Source organism: Scyliorhinus torazame, chromosome 21 (genome assembly GCF_047496885.1).
Source record: "Scyliorhinus torazame isolate Kashiwa2021f chromosome 21, sScyTor2.1, whole genome shotgun sequence".
Lineage (NCBI taxonomy): Eukaryota > Metazoa > Chordata > Chondrichthyes > Carcharhiniformes > Scyliorhinidae > Scyliorhinus > Scyliorhinus torazame.
In genome coordinates, this window is record NC_092727.1 from 58184402 (window position 1) to 58203142 (window position 18741).

General features: G+C 48.1%; 1 protein-coding gene across 9 annotated transcripts in view; it reads right to left on the minus strand.

Annotated features, from left to right (window-relative positions):
• Positions 1–18741, minus strand: part of LOC140398303 (rho GTPase-activating protein 32-like) — a 792529-nt gene that overhangs the window by 169721 nt on the left and 604067 nt on the right. For all 9 annotated transcript variants that reach the window (XM_072486839.1, XM_072486840.1, XM_072486832.1 and 6 more), the window contains 4 exons: positions 17956–18048; positions 8355–8477; positions 6674–6751; positions 4198–4279 (listed from right to left, as the gene is read on the minus strand). In XM_072486839.1, the coding sequence (XP_072342940.1) occupies positions 4198–4279; positions 6674–6751; positions 8355–8477; positions 17956–18048 (376 nt within the window). The remainder of the gene's footprint in view (positions 1–4197; positions 4280–6673; positions 6752–8354; positions 8478–17955; positions 18049–18741) is intronic.

The window sequence follows — 18741 nt, forward strand, 5'->3', positions numbered from 1 at the left end:
TGACTGGAAAAGATATAGTTCGAGTACATTAGATGGGTCGTTTTTTGTACAGTGTGTGCAGGAGGGTTTCCTGACACAATATGTTGACAGGCCAACAAGAGGCGAGGCCACGTTGGATTTGGTTTTGGGTAATGAACCCGGCCAGATGTTGGATTTGGAGGTAGGAGAGCACTTTGGGGACAGTGACCACAATTCGGTGACGTTTACGTTAATGATGGAACGGGATAAGTATGCACCGCAGGGCAAGAGTTCTAGCTGGGGGAAGGGCAATTATGATGCCATTAGACGTGACTTGGGGGGGATAGGTTGGAGAAGTAGGCTGCAAGTGTTGGGCACACTGGATAAGTGGAGCTTGTTCAAGGATCAGCTACTGCGTGTTCTTGATAAGTATGTACCGGTCAGGCAGGGAGGAAGGCGTAGAGCGAGGGAACCGTGGTTTATCAAAGAAGTGGAATCTCTTGTTAAGAGGAAGAAGGAGGCCTATGTGAAGATGAGGTGTGAAGTTTCAGTTGGGGCGATGGATAGTTACAAGGTAGCGAGGAAGGATCGAAAGAGAGAGGTAAGACGAGCAAGGAGGGGACATGAGAAGTATTTGGCAGGTAGGATCAAGGAAAACCCAAAAGCTTTCTATAGGTATGTCAGGAATAAGCAAATAACTAGGGTATGCGTAGGACCAGTCAAGGACAGGGATGGGAAGTTGTGTGTGGAGTCTGAAGAGATAGGCGAGATACTAAATGAATATTTTTCGTCAGTATTCACTCAGGAAAAAGATAATGTTGTGGAGGAGAATGCTGAGACCCAGGCTATTAGAATAGATGGCATTGAGGTACATAGGGAAGAGGTGTTGGCAATTCTGGACAGGCTGAAAATAGATAAGTCCCCGGGGCCTGATGGGATTTATCCTAGGATTCTCTGGGAGGCCAGGGAAGAGATTGCTGGACCTTTGGCTTTGATTTTTATGTCATCATTGACTACAGGAATAGTGCCAGAGGACTGGAGGATAGCAAATGTGGTCCCTTTGTTCAAAAAGGGGAGCAGAGACAACCCCGGCAACTATAGACCGGTGAGCCTCACGTCTGTAGTGGGTAAAGTCTTGGAGGGGATTATAAGAGACAAGATTTCTAATCATCTAGATAGGAATAATATGATCAGGGATAGTCAGCATGGCTTTGTGAAGGGTAGGTCATGCCTCACAAACCTTATCGAGTTCTTTGAGAAGGTGACTGAACAGGTAGACGAGGGTAGAGCAGTTGATGTGGTGTATATGGATTTCAGTAAAGCGTTTGATAAGGTTTCTCACGGTAGGCTATTGCAGAAAATACGGAGGCTGGGGATTGAGGGTGATTTAGAGATGTGGATCAGAAATTGGCTCGCTGAAAGAAGACAGAGGGTGGTGGTTGATGGGAAATGTTCAGAATGGAGTTCAGTTACAAGTGGCGTACCACAAGGATCTGTTCTGGGCCGTTGCTGTTTGTCATTTTTATCAATGACCTAGAGGAAGGCGCAGGAGGGTGGGTGAGTAAATTTGCAGACGACACTAAAGTCGGTGGTGTTGTCGACAGTGTGGAAGGATGTAGCAGATTACAGAGGGACATAGATAAGCTGCAGAGCTGGGCTGAGAGGTGGGAAATGGAGTTTAATGTAGAGAAGTGTGAGGTGATTCACTTTGGAAGGAATAACAGGAATGCGGAATATTTGGCTAATGGTAAAGTTCTTGGAAGTGTGGATGAGCAGAGGGATCTAGGTGTCCATGTACATAGATCCCTGAAAGTTGCCACCCAGGTTGATAGGGTTGTGAAGAAGGCCTATGGAGTGTTGGCCTTTATTGGTAGAGGGATTGAGTTCCGGAGTCAGGAGGTCATGTTGCAACTGTACAAAACTCTGGTACGGCCGCATTTGGAGTATTGCGTACAGTTCTGGTCACCGCATTATAGGAAGGACGTGGAGGCTTTGGAGCGGGTGCAGAGGAGATTTACCAGGATGTTGCCTGGTTTGGAGGGAAAATCTTATGAGGAAAGGCTGATGGACTTGAGGTTGTTTTCGTTGGAGAGAAGAAGGTTAAGAGGAGACTTAATAGAGGCATACAAAATGATCAGGGGGTTAGATCAGTGGACAGTGAGAGCCTTCTCCCGCGGATGGAAATGGCTGGCAGGAGGGGACATAGCTTTAAACTATCTGTCAGAGATCCTGGTTACTCATACACACCTTTTTGAGCCACATTTAAGTTACAAGTGCTGACTCAGCTTCCTGCCCACAATAGTTAGCCCCTATTCAGGCAACCACCAGCAGCTGTTAAATGATGCTTCTGTTAACTATCTTGCAGTTTCATTACAGTTTAAAAAATTCCAAGTCAACTGCAAAAATATTAAACTAAATTAGTTTAAAATTTTCTCACCTACCAATTACAAGTGAAATGTCAAATTCCAGGACAGATTAAACTCCAACACATAAATGTGACAGATGTTATTCCAATACAAGGACCAGGACAGACTTCACTCTAATATAAATGCAAGAGAACTTCATTGTAACAAACTCCAATACACAGCACAGCTGAGTCATCAAACTCCAGTCACATCCCCCACTTGCAAAGTTAACTCTCTCCATTGCTATTAGTTTAGGCTGGGAGATCAGCCACTGTATCACAAGTTGCATTTGAATCATCAACTGGATAGGAAAATGGCCTGCAGCGCTCCGAAAGCTAGTGACATTGAAACAAACCTGTTGGACTTTAACCTGGTGTTGTAAAACTTCTTACTAAATATTGGAAAGACCAAGGAACTGATCATCAACTTCAGGAAGCGTACCACGGCACACACTCCCGTCTGCATCAATGGCTCCGAAGTGGAGATGGTCGATAGCTTTAAGTTCCTGGGGGTCACCATCACCATCCTGGTCCACTCACGTTGATTCAACAGTCAAGAAAGCCCAACAACGTCTCTACTTCCTACGGCAGCTCAAGAAATTTGGTATGTCTGCATCGATTCTCACAAATTTCTACAGATGTGCAATAGAGAGCATCCTATCCAGCTACATCACAGCCTGGTATGGCAACTGCTCGGTCCAAGATCGCAAGAAACTGCAGAGTGTGGTGAACTCAGCCCAACGCATCATACAAGCTTGACACCCCCACATTAATTCTTTTTACACCTCCCGCTGCCTCAGGAAGGCAGACAGCATTATCAGAGACCCTTCCCACCCAGGCATTGCCTTCTTCCAGACCCTCCCATCAGGCAGAAGATACAGACGTCTGAAGACCCGCACATCCAGACACAGGAATAGCTTCTTCCCCACAACTACAAGACTCCTCAACAACTCCCCTCGGACTGATCTATTACCTGTAAGAACATTATTCACGACGCCCTATGCTGCTCTTGCTCATGTATTTGCTTTGTTTGGCCCTTTGTTCCGCACTGTAATCAATCACTGTTTTTTGATGTACTATTTGTCAATGTTCTCTGTTGATTATTCTTTTGTCTACTATGTACGTACTGGGTACGTTCCCTCGGCCGCAGAAAAATACTTTTCACTGTACTTCAGTACATATTACAATAAATCAAATCAATCAATCAATCTTTGGACTGTGGGAGGAAACGGAGCACCCAGAGGAAACTCACGCAGACCCGGGGAAAATGTGCAAACTCCACACTGATAGTTACCCGAGGCCGAAATCGAACCAAGATCCCTGGCCCTGTGAGGCAGCAGTGCTAACCACAGTGTCATCATGCCGCCCCTTGTGTTGGATGCTTCCATGTTCAGCAGGCTGCATTCATTAATCACTGCGATTTTGCAGATTTTACAATTTACACATTCCTGAGATTACAAAGAGAACAACAGCTTCACAATCTAGTGTAAAGATACAGTGAGATGCAATTTCTTCTCCCAGATGTATTTTCTGCACAGCTTAATACACAAATGAAAACTCAGAAATGCCAGTGTTGAATAGGTTTGTTTCATGTAATGCTACACTTAAATGGCTGTGTAAGGTTATGATGACATTTTTCTGGAAGTTCCAATTAATATGACTAATATATTTCGGAGTTAACATCACAGAGCAAGATATCCACTGTCAGCATTAGTACTATTTACACCTTCCTGTAGAAATCATCGATGAACATTTAGAGATTCTGACACCCACATCAATCAGAACTGGGTTGGATGCTATCTGCACAGCAGGTGCAGGATAAAGGGTTACTATACCTGGCTTTGGCATTGCGCTCGTCACAGAATGAGGAACTTTATCATTAATGAGCTCCACACACTCGCTGGGAAAGAATCCAACCTGCAAATCAAAGAAAGCTACAAATCAAACACCAAGTCCCAATGTTGTTCACATTTGTTGATTTACTGATTGAACATTCCAGTTAAAATCAAAAAACAATAAAATTAAAATCCAATTAAGATCAAAATGAAAAAAATAGTTAAATTTAAAACTAAGATGCATAAGGCACCTTGACTTCAATTTCTTATAAATGGAAGAGTTTCAAACTGTGAGGTATCAAACTGAAACTAACGCTCACAGAAAAATGTTGTACTGCAATCTGGTCTAGGGCGGTCCAAGAAGGCAGCTCACCAACCACCTTCAAAAAGGCAATTAGGGATGAGCACTAAATGCTGGCCTAAGCAGCAACACCTGTATCCCTTGAATTAATAAAATAAAAAACATCCTATCTGTGGGGGTTTATGAATTTCAAATTGGTTTCCTGAGCACTGCTCTTAAGAATAAAGAGACAGTCCCTGAGAAACTGTCAGCTGGATTTGGATTTTGGAAATCACAAAGGTCGACCAGCCGAGACACTGAGCATCCGCTCCTGCATCTGCTCCCCAACTCACCCAGCAGTACAGATTCCTCAACCACCCCATTCAAAGAAACCACACAGAAATAAACTTATTATTAGTCAGGACAATATATTGTTCACATTCACAGTTTACTCCTGATCCAGATCTTGCCATTCAGAACTCAACCTTGTCTGAGACTCTGATTGGATTAAATACATTTATAGCTCATTCCTGCTCATCATATTTTGCACATTTATTAAATAGTTATATATATTGCTTTTGTTACACTACGATTACATGGGTCATTTTCCAGTGTTGAGAGGGTCTTTTATGTTCTAGTTACACATCCTGGTATGTTTTCTCCTCCTGTGGGTTACTTTGTGAAGAGAGGCCAATTTGAACACTGTAGAGTTCCACATAGAGCAATGAGATAGATGGTCACTTAAATTGTATTCAGTAATGTTGCACGGTGGAGGAATATTGGCTAGGCCACCAAGAGAACATTTTGTTCTTCAGTGAATGGTGTCAATTGCTCGTTTAGAACCACTGAAACAGCCCTTTGGAGTTTCACTTCACATCACAATAAAAGGTCGCAGCTTGCTCAGTGCTGTACTGTAAGCCTCAATCGAGTGCTAAAGTCCCAGAGCGAACTTAAACTCACAACCTTCTGATGCAGAGGCTACAATGGAGCCAGGGCTGATACTCTCTTAGTTCATCTACACAAATCTTCATGATGTGATGATAAGTTGATAAAACTGCAAAGGAAAGGGAGTCCAGCTTTTATAAATGAGGGTAATTATGGCAAAAGCAAAGAGGAAATGCTAAGCTTGTAAAAATCATTGATTCGGCTCCAGAAGAAGTGTTGGGAACCCTACATTAGAACAAACATTTCATAACCACAGAGAAGATGCAGCATAGATTCGCTGTGATGATCGCAGGGATGAGAAGAATCATTTGAAAAAAGTCTAGAAAAACTGGAATGTTTCCCACTGGGGCAGAGAACTACTCAAAACATCAAGGGGTTTGGATAAGGCCAGGTGAAGAAACCATCTCAACTACTCAGTGAGTCAGTAACTAAAGAATGTAAATTTAAGGCCACTACCAAAAGACTAAAGAGAGATTAGGAGAAATATTCAAACAAGGGTTTATTAGGACACAATTGTGGAAACATTAGCTTTTAAAAGCGAACCTACACTAGATAAATATTTGACAAAGAAAAAATTAAAAGGCAATCAGTAAAGGACAGCAGGGTCGGGAATGATGTGGCTAGTTCCCCCAGAGAGTTAACACAGATGCAATGCACGTTCACGCTATAAAATAATAATATACAACATGCAAAAAAAAGGACAGAAGGACTAAAAGGAATGCAATAGCTATTCCACTCATGAGGAAGATTTTATGTTGTAATTCTTCACAATAAAATAGTCAGAATATTCTCGCTTGTGCAATAAATGCTGTTTCCACAACAGCTGTGAAAGTCACAAAGGCATTCCAATTTCACAAAATAGTAAATCCCCAAATATATCCTCAAAGGAAAATGCAATACAGCTTTTCTCAGATTTAAATTCTTCCAACAATCTTACTGCACAAAACGCAGTTTTGAATAGAAATGGCAAAGCAGAAGTGAAAAAGTGTTATTGAGCATATATTATTGAGAGAAAATGAGTAAGTGTTATATGGATGGAAGGCTGAGCAAAGAAAGATACACAAGTTTTGTTCGTTCCCAGCAACCTCAAGTTCATGTTCAACTGAGCACTGTGTTTAAGGAACAATTTATTCAAATTTTCTGTTTAGGTAAATGTGCAAAAGAGGAAAGCCCACATCTCAAAACATCAATACGTCAGCTCAGTGCCCAGATCCGAACACTGTACCATCACAGTCCTGCACAGATCCTTACCTGAAAGCCATGTTTTCCTCTCCACCAGGTGGTATCTTCTTTGGGTGGCATGTCAATAACAGACACAATATCTCCAACCTGGAGAAACAGAGTCAAACAACACTTCGGTCAGTCTTCTCGCCGCTTCCCTTGCCAAGTGAGTAGTATACTAGCCACCCAGCAACAAGTGCTTCTTCACTCCAATATTGAATGTGCAATGGATGCAGTAAAATAACTAAGCTTAGAAATTTCACACACTTCTTTGCAACTGCAACAAATCCAATCTTAGCATAAAACCATAGCATCGTAGCTATACATAGCACAAGAAAATGATCAGTTTCAAGGTACACTGCATATGTAGTGCAGGAAAAATCACAAGGTAGTCCTGACAGTACCTGCACCAATGCAATGAATACGGTCTCCTTTCTTTGCAAACCAGTTTAAGATGTGCAGGACAGAGCATGGAGGTTCACAGGTGACTGGCACTTTTATTGGCCTGCTCTGTGGGTGGCAGATCTCAGAATTGCCACAATCAAAAATGGGCGAGTAAAAGGAAGCAAGTTCCACACTTTGGACATCATCCAGCGACTAATGGCCTACAGATTCTCAAATGATTATCAGAGGCTCAGAGAATGAATGCGCCACCAGCTTTGAATGGGTACAGAAGGGAACTGGCTGATCACTGGAAAATTCAGATTTAGCACTGCAGTTTAGAGAGCTTTGATTTAAAGCTTTGTTTTATATCTGCTATATCACTGATATAAAAAACTGTCACATATCTAGCCAGGTGTTCAATTAAGTTGTGCACAGCAGTGATAGAGGTAACGTAAACCATGTCAAACACTTTTAATATTTTAAAGAAAACCAATTAGTTGCTCCAGCTGTAGGCGGAATATTTTCAAACAGTTGAATGGCTACGAGCTGATGCACTCTCACCTATCGGTGACTGCTGACTCCCGATCAACCAGATGGCAGATAGATCTAACAAATTCTACAAGATATTTGCCTGTAAATACAACTTGGTTCTGAATGCTGGCACTGCAAGAAGCTCAGGCACAGGAGCTATGCAGTACAGCTATGCAGTACTCTCAATTTTGCAGCGACTGAGCAGCTCAAAGAACTTCAAATCTTACAATTATGATTGCACGTTTGAGAAACTGGAACTTCTAATATTAGATCTGTTAATCTGATTGGACATTTCAAATCCAAAGTTAGCCAATAAGTTGGGTTTTGATTCTTGGGAGTCCAGTTTTTATCCAGGAGCATCATGAGTACAACTCCTTGATGCTTAGTTGATGAAGATAAGTGTACATTGAACTATACTGGTCAGCAAGGCCCAAGTACAATTCTCAGTCTATGCTGACTCCATTAATACATATGGGGGCAGCATTGGCCACTGCAATAAGGATACAATTCACACACATGCCCACTACCCCATTGATACCTGCTCATTTGCACACATTTACGGACAATAGTGAGACGGGATCAGGATTGGGCTTGGGTTTGATTTCTCCAGTCAGAATCCCACAAACAAAAGACTGATAAGTAGGGAAAGGTTAGCTGAAGCAGTTAGTGTCCATAAATGATGTCAGCATTTCCAGGAGAGAGGGGAGAAAATTGGAGGAAAAAAAATTAAAATAAAAAAGAATGATCATTCCATTCTGTCAGACTTATTTTGGCTTGTAATTAACTGGCGACTTACCTCAAAGGACAGCTCATCAGCAGCCTGGGCGGTGTATCGCTTGATTACGTGTGCAGCAGCAATGGCAGGAACATTGATGGAGGACTCTTCATGCACCAATAGATGGTTCCCTTTGTTATCTATCTGTGAGGAGATTCAGCACAATCACATATAAATAGATTTTACAGCACACACTTGTAAACCATCGAATTGGAAGAACACGTTATTGATACCCACTTTAATATACCCAAATAAATGTCAGAGTCTTTCCATCAGGATCATGTCTAGTCATCAGTTATGAAGAGAAGTCTTCTACAGCAATCAGCAACTAAGCTGCTTGGTGACATGGGCTGTGTTAACTGAGATCTCAGTCAGCACAGTGGAGAAAATACTCAGGTAAGCTTCAGAGCCCGAGTCCAAGTGGCGATTTCAAATAAGATAATTAAGATTCCAGATAACCATCTAATGACTCCTGGTGTGATTGGTGCCAGTGAAAAAAAGATATGGTTTGTTGTGATAGCTCCTCCTCAGCTCACATAAGTAAGGGTGGCTGATAAGTGAGATTCAACATCTACAGCACAAAATAACAAAAAAGCAAAGGGAATAATGAGGGGAGGGGAAAGCATGAACACTAATATCCTTTCACTCTTCAATACAAACGCTCAACTCATTTTGACAGTAAATGATAATATCAATTGAACTTGGCTGAAGGATTTTGTGAAGGAACAAGATACCTAGTAAAGATACAAGAACAAAATGAGGCAAAACGCATCATATGTGTGTTCCCCTGCCTCCCTCAGTGATTCTACCAACTATATTCCGCCAATGTTCACTATCCAGACAAAAATATTTTAGACATCAGGGAATAGACAGATTCAAAATTATCAAAATTCAGTGTACACACTTGGTTACATGCTCAAGAAGTTCAATCAAATTTGTTAGGCATGACGTACCTCTGACAAAGCCATACTGACCATCCCTGATCAAACCTTGCCTCTCCAAGAAGAGATAGATTCTCCCCTTCAGAATCTCCTCCAGTAGTTTCCTAACCACTGATGTGAGACTCACTGGTCGGTAGTTCCCAAGTACGTCTCCACAACCTTTCTTAAAAAGTACGACCACATTAGCTGTTCTCCAAACCTCTGGCACCTCCACAGTGGCAAGAGAGGAAATAAAAATTTGGGTCAGAACCCTTCTCCTCCCTTGGCTCCCACAGCAACCTGAGACACAATTAACCCAGACCTGGAGATTTGTTCACTTTTAAGCCCAATACCTTGTCACACCCTATGACAATTTTCTCAACAACCTCAAAATCTAGAGGGGTCTGCGTGCGCGAGAGAGGTCTGCACGCGTGCGCGAGAGAGGTCTGCACGCGTGCGCGAGAGAGGTCTGCGCGCGTGAGAGGTCTGCGCGCGTGAGAGATGTGCGCATCCGAGAGGTGTGCGCGCGCGAGAGGTGTGCGCGCGCGAGAGGTGTGCGCGCGCGAGAGGTGTGCGCGCGCGAGAGGTGTGCGCGCGCGAGAGGTGTGCGCGCGCGAGAGGTGTGCGCGCGCGAGAGGTGTGCGCGCGCGAGAGGTGTGCGCGCGCGAGAGGTGTGCGCGCGCGCGAGGTGTGCGCGCGCGAGAGGTGTGCGCGCGCGAGAGGTGTGCGCGCGCGAGAGGTGTGCGCGCGCGAGAGGTGTGCGCGCGCGAGAGGTGTGCGCGCGCGAGAGGTGTGCGCGCGCGAGAGAGAGAGGTGTGCGCGCGCGCGCGAGAGAGGTGCGCGCGCGCGCGAGAGAGGTGTGCGCGCGCGCGCGCGCGAGAGAGGTGTGCGCGCGCGCGTGCGAGAGAGGTGCGCGCGCGCGAGAGGTGCGCGCGCGCGCGAGAGAGGTGCGCGCGCTGCGCGCGAGAGAGGTGTGCGCGCGCGAGAGAGAGGTGTGCGCGCGCGCGTGCGAGAGAGGTGCGCGCGCGCGAGAGAGAGAGGTGTGCGCGCGCGCGTGCGAGAGGTGTGTGCGCGCGCGCGAGAGAGAGGTGTGCGCGCGCGCGCGAGAGAGGTGTGCGCGCGCGCGAGAGAGAGGTGTGCGCGCGCGCGCGAGAGAGAGGTGTGCGCGCGCGCGCGAGAGAGAGGTGTGCGCGCGCGCGCGCGCGAGAGAGGTGTGCGCGCGCGAGAGAGGTGTGCGCGCGCGCGCGCGCGAGAGAGGTGTGCGCGCGCGCGCGCGAGAGAGGTGTGCGCGCGCGAGAGGTGTGGGGGGCGCGAGAGGTGTGGGGGCGCGAGAGGTGTGCGCGCGCGAGAGGTGTGCGCGCGCGAGAGGTGTGCGCGCGCGAGAGGTGTGCGCGCGCGAGAGGTGTGCGCGCGCGAGAGGTGTGCGCGCGCGAGAGGTGTGCGCGCGCGCGAGAGAGGTGCGCGCGCGCGAGAGAGGTGCGCGCGCGCGTGCGAGAGAGGTGTGCGCGCGCGCGGCGAGAGAGAGGTGCGCGCGCGAGCGAGAGGTGCGCGCGCGAGAGGTGCGCGCGCGAGAGAGGTGCGCGCGCGAGAGAGGTGTGCGCGCGAGAGAGAGGTGCGCGCGCGAGCGAGAGGTGCGCGCGCGAGAGGTGCGCGCGCGAGCGAGAGGTGCGCGCGCGAGAGGTGCGCGCGCGAGAGAGGTGTGCGCGCGAGAGAGAGGTGCGCGCGCGCGAGCGAGAGGTGCGCGCGAGAGAGAGGTGCGCGCGCGAGAGAGAGGTGTGCGCGCGCGCGCGCGCGACAGTTCTGCGCGCGCGAGAGGTCTGCGCGCGCGAGAGGTCTGCGCGCGCGAGAGGTCTTCGCGCGCGCGCGAGAGAGGTGCGCGCGCGCGCGAGAGAGGTGCGCGCGCGCGCGCGCGCGCGAGAGAGGTGTGCGCGCGCGCGCGCGCGAGAGAGGTGTGCGCGCGCGCGAGAGGCGCGCGCGCGAGAGGTCTGCGCGCGCGAGAGGTCTGCGCGCGCGAGAGGTGTGCGCGCGCGAGAGGTGTGCGCGCGCGAGAGGTGTGCGCGCGCGAGAGGTGTGCGCGCGCGAGAGGTGTGCGCGCGCGAGAGGTGTGCGCGCGCGAGAGGTGTGCGCGCGCGAGAGGTGTGCGCGCGCGCGAGAGGTGTGCGCGCGCGCGAGAGGTGTGCGCGCGCGCGAGAGGTGTGTGCGCGCGCGAGAGGTGTGTGCGCGCGCGAGAGGTGTGCGCGCGCGAGAGGTGTGCGCGCGCGAGAGGTGTGCGCGCGCGAGAGGTGTGCGCGCGCGAGAGGTGTGCGCGCGCGAGAGGTGTGCGCGCGCGAGAGGTGTGCGCGCGCGAGAGGTGTGCGCGCGCGCGAGAGGTGTGCGCGCGCGAGAGGTGTGCGCGCGCGAGAGGTGTGCGCGCGCGAGAGGTGTGCGCGCGCGAGAGGTGTGCGCGCGCGCGCGAGAGAGGTGTGCGCGCGCGCGTGCGAGAGAGGTGTGCGCGCGCGAGAGAGAGGTGCGCGCGCGCGCGAGAGAGGTGCGCGCGCGCCCGAGAGGTGCGCGCGCGCGCGCGAGAGGTGCGCGCGCGCGAGAGAGAGGTGTGCGCGCGCGCGTGCGAGAGAGGTGCGCGCGCGCGAGAGAGAGAGGTGTGCGAGCGCGCGCGTGCGAGAGGTGTGCGCGCGCGCGCGAGAGAGAGGTGTGTGCGCGCGCGAGAGAGAGTGGTGTGCGCGCGCGCGCGAGAGAGAGTGGTGTGCGCGCGCCGCGCGCGCGAGAGGTGTGCGCGCGCGAGAGGTGTGCGCGCGCGAGAGGTCTGCGCGCGCGAGAGGTCTGCGCGCGCGAGAGGTCTGCACGCGCGAGAGGTCTGCACGCGCGAGAGGTCTGCACGCGCGAGAGGTCTGCACGCGCGAGAGGTCTGCACGCGCGAGAGGTCTGCACGTGCGAGAGGTCTGCACGCGCGAGAAGTCTGCACGCGCGAGAGAGCGAGATCTGCACGCGCGCAAGAGTTGTCTGCGCTCGCCCGAGAGGTCTGCCGCACGAGAGATCTGCGCCCGCGCGCGCTAGAGAGGGGGGGGTGCGCCCGCGCGCGCGAGAGAGGGGGGGTCCGCACGCGCGCGAGAGGTCCGCGCGTGCACCAAGAGGTCTGCGTGCGCGTAAAGGTCTGTGCACGCGCGAGAGGTCTGCGCGCTTGAGAGGTCTGAGCTTCTGAGAGAGGTGTGCACCTGCGAGAGATGTGTGCGCCTGCGAGAGAGGTGTGCGCAAGAGGTCTGTGCCTGCGAGAGGTCTGCGCCTGCGAGAGAGGTCTGCGCCTGCGAGAGATGTCTGCTCCTGCGAGAGATGTCTGCTCCTGTGAGAGAGGTCTGCGCTTGTGAGAGATGTGGGTGTGTGTGAGAGATGTGTGAGAGATGTGTGAGAGACATGTGTGTGTGAGCTGTGGTTGAGAGAGAGAGAGATGCGTGTGTGTGCGCAAGAGGTATGCGTGGGAGGTATGAATGTATGTGAAAGTTGTGTGTGTGTGTGTGCATGCGCACGTGCGAGATATGTGTGTGCCTGCGCGAGGTGCATGTGCATGTATGCACGAGAGGTGTGCGCGCGCAAGTGGCATGTGTGTGCGCACGTGTGAGATTGTGCACGCACATGAGAAGTGCGTGTGCACGAGTGGTGCATGTGCATGCATGAGACGTGCGTGTTGAGAGGTGTGCATGCGTGAGATGTGTGCATGCACGAGAGGTGTGGATGTGTGTATGTGTATGAAAGAAAGCCGCGTGCAAGAGGTGTGTCAAAGGCGTGCGCGAGAGGTGTGTGTGTGTGAGAGAGGCGTGCGCGAGAGGTGTGTGCATGCGAGAGGCATGCACGAGAGGTGTCTGTGTGTGTGAGAGAGGAGTGCGCGAGAGGTGTCCGTGTGCATGCGCGAGTGTTGTGTGTGCGTGCGAGAAGTGTGCGTTCGCGAGGGGTGGCTGTGGCTGCGTGAAAAGTGAGAGAGAGTAAGAGCGAGAGAGGTGCATGTGTGTGAGAGAGATGCAGGGGTATGAGTGTGTTTGTATGTGAGGGAATGTGACTGCTTGCGCTTTTGGGTGCGAGTGCTTGTCTGATATGAAAACCCAGCTCTCCAGCAGCAATCCCAAAATTAAACAAATTTGTGAGCAAAAAATCAGCATCACTCCTCCCATTAATAATGACAAAAAAGGTAAGACTTAAGTGTTTGTTCAATAAGAGAACTTATCAATTGTAATAAATGCATATATATAAGAAATAGAACAGACTTCAATCAATGCGTTTTTGTATGTTTGTCAATTTTATGCAAAACAATCATTTTTTTGCGGTTCAACTCTTCAACACAATAAGGATGTTTCTTAGGGCTTCCATCAGTACTCGTAGGAGGTCAGAAGGCTTCTGTGGCTGGAATGGTTTGGGAAACCCTGCAAAAACAGATTCTGCTCGATGCATAATTGCCCGCTATTTAAAAACACGCAGGAACGTAAAGATAATCTCTGGCTTAGTTTCTACACCACAAAACATACTCAGAAACCATCCTCTCCTGCCTTCTCCAACCTCACCTCCAAATTGCAGGGTCTATGGACTTTTTGTCACAAAGATTACGACTGAACTGCCTGTCACTTGGATTGGATTGGATTTGTTTATTGTCACGTGTACCAAGGTACAGTGAAAAGTATTTTTCTGCAAGCAACATCATTAAGTACATGGGAAGAGTAGGGAATAAAAGAAAATACATAATAGGACAACACAAGGTACACAATATAACTACATAAGCACCGGCATCGGATGAAGCATACAGGGTGTAGTGTTAATGAGGTCAGTCCATAAGAGGGTCATTTAGGAGTCTGGTAACAGCGGTGAAGAAGCTGTTTTTGAGTCTGTTCGTGCGTATTCTCAGACTTCTGTATCTCCTGCCCGATGGAAGAAGTTGGAAGAGTGAGTAACCGGGTGGGAGGGGTCTTTGCTGCCCACTTTCCCCAGGCAGCGGGAGGTGTAGATGGAGTCAATGGATGGGAGGCAGGTTCGTGTGATGGGCTGGGCAGTGTTCACGACTCTCTGAAGTTTCTTGCGGTCAACTTTCAGGAAGAAACTTCTCTTCCTGCTCCAAGCCAAAATTCCTCACTGCCTTCACCCTGAACCTGTACCTTGCTCTAGACTATATCCTAACTCTTGCTGTGCTCTCTGAGCTTATCTTGTCCATGCAACCCACCTCTTTCTATTTCAACCAAACTGTGGACCATCCAACTTCCAGATATCTACTTATCCAGTAGTGAATGGCGGGCAAGCAGTCTGATAACTTGGCAACAGTCGTGGAGTCGAGAAGGGTAGCAGTGAAGTAGAGTCAGGTGTCAGCAATGTACAGGTGAAAAATATTCCTGTTCTCAGATGATGCCACCAAGGGGTGACCTGTGAATTCAAAATGGGGGGGGGGGGGGAAAGGACAGAGATACCGGTGCAGTAGTGAGAAGAAAAGCTATTGCCAGTGATTCTCAGGCTATCATTAGTTAGGTGAGGATGGAAGCTGGTGAGAGTAGTCCCGTCCAGCTGGACAACAGTGTGTGGTCAAGTGTGTTGAAAGCTATAGACAGTCAAAAAGGAGGATATATAGTTTACCGTTGTTACAGTCACATTGGATGTCATTTCCCCCTCAGCCTTCTAGTATCCCAATCTTCGCCAGCAAGCCCCTTACATATGTGCAATGTGCTTTGTTCTGATTTTTAGAACTTAGTTTTGGGCTGAACTAAATCAATCTTGGAGACAATTTCCAAATTGCTGGATCGGTTCTGAATCTATCCCATTTGGCATGGTGGTAGCATCACACAACTCAATGGAGGGTATCTTCAGTGTGAAAATGGGACTTCATCTCTACAAGGACTGCAATAATCACTCCCACCTATGCAGTCATGGACAGATGTATGGGCTTGAAATGTAAATCGATATACTGTAGAATTGGTGGCGTCTGTTTCCTTATTTGGAAAGGCCTATGTGCCTCGGACACCAAAGGACATGATCGGCAAGGACATGGCCCACCATCAAGGTGGCGGGCGGGTCTTGATTGGACTTAATCGATCAGGGTGATCGAGCCCTGATCGATTGGTTGGACATGCCCCTTGGACCGCCCAAAAGGACACAAAAACTCAGGGGGTTAGAAGGTGCTGCGCAATCCCTCACTCGCTCTCTCGACAGCAATCAACAATGGTGACCCTTCACCAGCCAAAGAAGAGGAAGACCATCCAAGCCATCGATGGAAGGGCCAGAGCCTATGACAACAATGAACCAGCAACAGACTTTCAACACTGCCAGACTGCGGACTCCAGATAAAGCCATATCTGCGCGGTACTTGCCAGTCACTTGAAAATTAAGTTAAGGTCTTGTTTGTAATAGCTTATAAATCAACTTGCATGTGTGTGTGATTAAGATAACTTTAACATTGTGTGCTAGCCAATAAATTATATTATTGTATGAAACAACTTGTGGTCATTTGTCGATCGTATACCAGTTAAAGACACACTGTGCGGCCCTGGGTCACTGTCCGTGTGGAGTTTGCACATTCTCCCCGTGTCTGCGTGGGTTTCACCCCCACAACCCAAAAGATGTACAGGGTAGGTGGATTGGCCACGCTAAATTGCCCGTTAATTGGAAAAAATAATTGGGTACTCTAAATTTAAAAAAAACACACACTGTGGTTTAGGCACAACAGAGCATGAGTTTGTTAGACTGTCACTTGGATCAGTCTATGGAACATTTCTCTCAATTCTGGCACAAGTGCCCAGATGTTAGAGGACATTGCTGGGTTGATAGGGCTAGACATCCCTTCATTGTATCTGATGCTTGCATTGTTATTGGGCGGTCTGCGTGTTTGTATTTTTAATGTTTTTTGCAGTAGTTTGATACAACTAAGCCACTTCAGAGTGTGGTTAGGGATCAGGAACATTGTTGCAAATCTGCTTTCCCTTCCTCTCATTACTCCCTTTCCTTTTTTGTTCTTTTGTGCAATAGGTGTTGACTCTCACTCACCAACTACCCTTTTATGTGTGAACCTTTATAACCAAGGGCTATCATAGTCAAGTCTAATCATTTCTCGCTGGCACCAATCACAAAGGTGTCACTTGACAGTCACATAAAGGACAAACTTGGTAAGGATGGCAAATCCTTCCTGAAAGGACATGTGGCAGTTTCATGTATACCAGGATCTAATGCAGCAGAAAGCAGGAATGACCTGGAGCCTCCTTCACAATCAGTGTGCTTTCACAGAATTAGTTTCCGATTCAGCCATGTATAAATGGGTTAACCATTGAATGGTCACCAGATCCATTCTGAATAAGAAATTCCCATTCTGAACTCACAAGAACAGTACCAGAGTTTACATTGGATGGGATTCTCCAGCTGCGCCCGCCTGGCGACTGGAAATTCCTGCCCGAAGTCACTGGGCCTTTACATGGTCCACGCCCCGCCCGTGGCGATCTTGCAGCGGGCAGGGCAGAAGAATCCAGCCCATTCTGACTACCGCTGTTACCTTATCAGTAGTTTTCTATTTTGAAGGGTGAACACATGAACTGCATTGAAGAATACTCAATCACTGATCCACTGGGACATGCAGTTTTAGGTCAAGGCCACACACACTCATTGCTATTATTTTTCTGAGCAGAATCTAGTGCTGTAAATATCAGTGAATACATTACCAAACTATCTGCCACTGGTATACCAGAATCCCAGAACATATAGCGAAGTCTCCTGAATTAATAACCCAGATTCATTTACTTACAGGAGATGTAAGCCAAATAACCGCTAAAAGACCAGAACAAGAGGTCATAACCTTAAAGTTAGAGTTACGTCGTTTGGAGATGATATCACAAAGCATTTCTTCACAAAAAATGCTGTGGAATTCCGAAACTCGCCCTCAAAAAGCTGTTGAGGCTGGATATCAGTTGAACAGTTTCAGAACTGAGATTTTTAGATTGTTAGGTAAGGATACCAAGGATTATAGAGCAAGGCAGTAAATAGAGTCAGATACTGATCAGCCATGATCTAACTGAATGGAGGCACAGGGTCAAGGTCTGGCGGCGTTCTGATGTTCCTGCCTCCTCACAGCAGAGAAGGCGAAGGGGAGATTTAATTGAGGTGTTCAAAATCCTGCAAGATTTTGATAAAATGATGAAGGAGAAACTACTTGCAGTGGCAAAACTGCTGGTGACCAGAGGTCACAGATTTGAGGTAATTTGAATAAAACCAGGAGCAAGGAGAGGAGTACCCTTTTTTCCCCCCAGAGTTGTGGTGTCTTGGAATGTACTGGATGAAAGGGTGGTGAAAGCAGATTCATCACCAACTTTTAAAAGAGGTTAGACAAACACACTTGAAAAGAAGATATCTGTATGGCTTGAGGAAGGGAATGTTGCACAGGACTTTTTGGAGACCTCTTTTGAAGTGATGGCAGAGGCCTGATGGGTCGAATGGCCACTTTTTGTGCTATATTATTCTATAATTCAATCGGCATTAAGAGTTACAGATCCAAAGCTGGTAAATGGGGTTAAGATATAAAGTATCCATGATCTAATGGAATGATGAACAGACTTGAGGGACCTACTCCTGTTGCTATGTATTCCATAATGATAACTGTCAAGAGCAACAGAGTAATCTATAATGAATCTCTGTTTAGTGCTGTACTTTGCAAATCCTGTTGCATATTACACCTTAGGGTGCAGTAGCAGAGGACATACCTCCATCCATGTGAGAGCAGGCCCGCAGTTGATCTTGTTATCTGCTATGAGAGTGAGTCGGGCCAGAAAAGCCATCAGCATCTGGGTAACGGCCTGTATAAGAAAAACAATAATCGGTTGTTAGAACAGACACCCCTGAAGCAATGGTAAACAGTCCCCAGACACGAGGAAAACAGAGGTGGCTAATTCATTCTTCTCGTTCCAACTCGCAAAGAGAAAGATGGCTAACCCCTGGAAAGCAAAACTTAACAACTAGAAATATTAAAATGGCCTCTCCCCTCTCAAACACTGGACTTGGTGAAAGGAAACTTTCTGAAAGCTGTGCTGGCTGTCCAACATTCGAAGGGACTTCCGCATTCATTGAAAATAGTACTAATTAGGACAGTCCCGTCATGCAAACTGGTGAAAGAAAGACTTAAAGGAACCATTGAACAAAAGCAGAGAGTTTGGATCAGAACTGGGAGAAGAACTGAAGCTAAGAATTACAGGTACAGATTGGAACAAGGAATGAATTAAGAGCATGGATGGGAGCTAGGGCATCAATTACACACACGGATGCAATCTATGGCAGGAATATAGGCACAGGTCAGAGATAAGAATTGGAACTACGGCAGAGATGTCAGAGTCAACTTGCCAACCAATCAGTGTACTTTTCTCATGTCCTTTGCTTCCTTTGAAATTTGACATTCTTGCATGTCCTGATGAGTGCAATAAAAAAGTTTTAACAGCACGTCCCTTTTTTCAGAAATAGCCTGATAGAGTTGGGTGGTTTATTACGATCCCAGA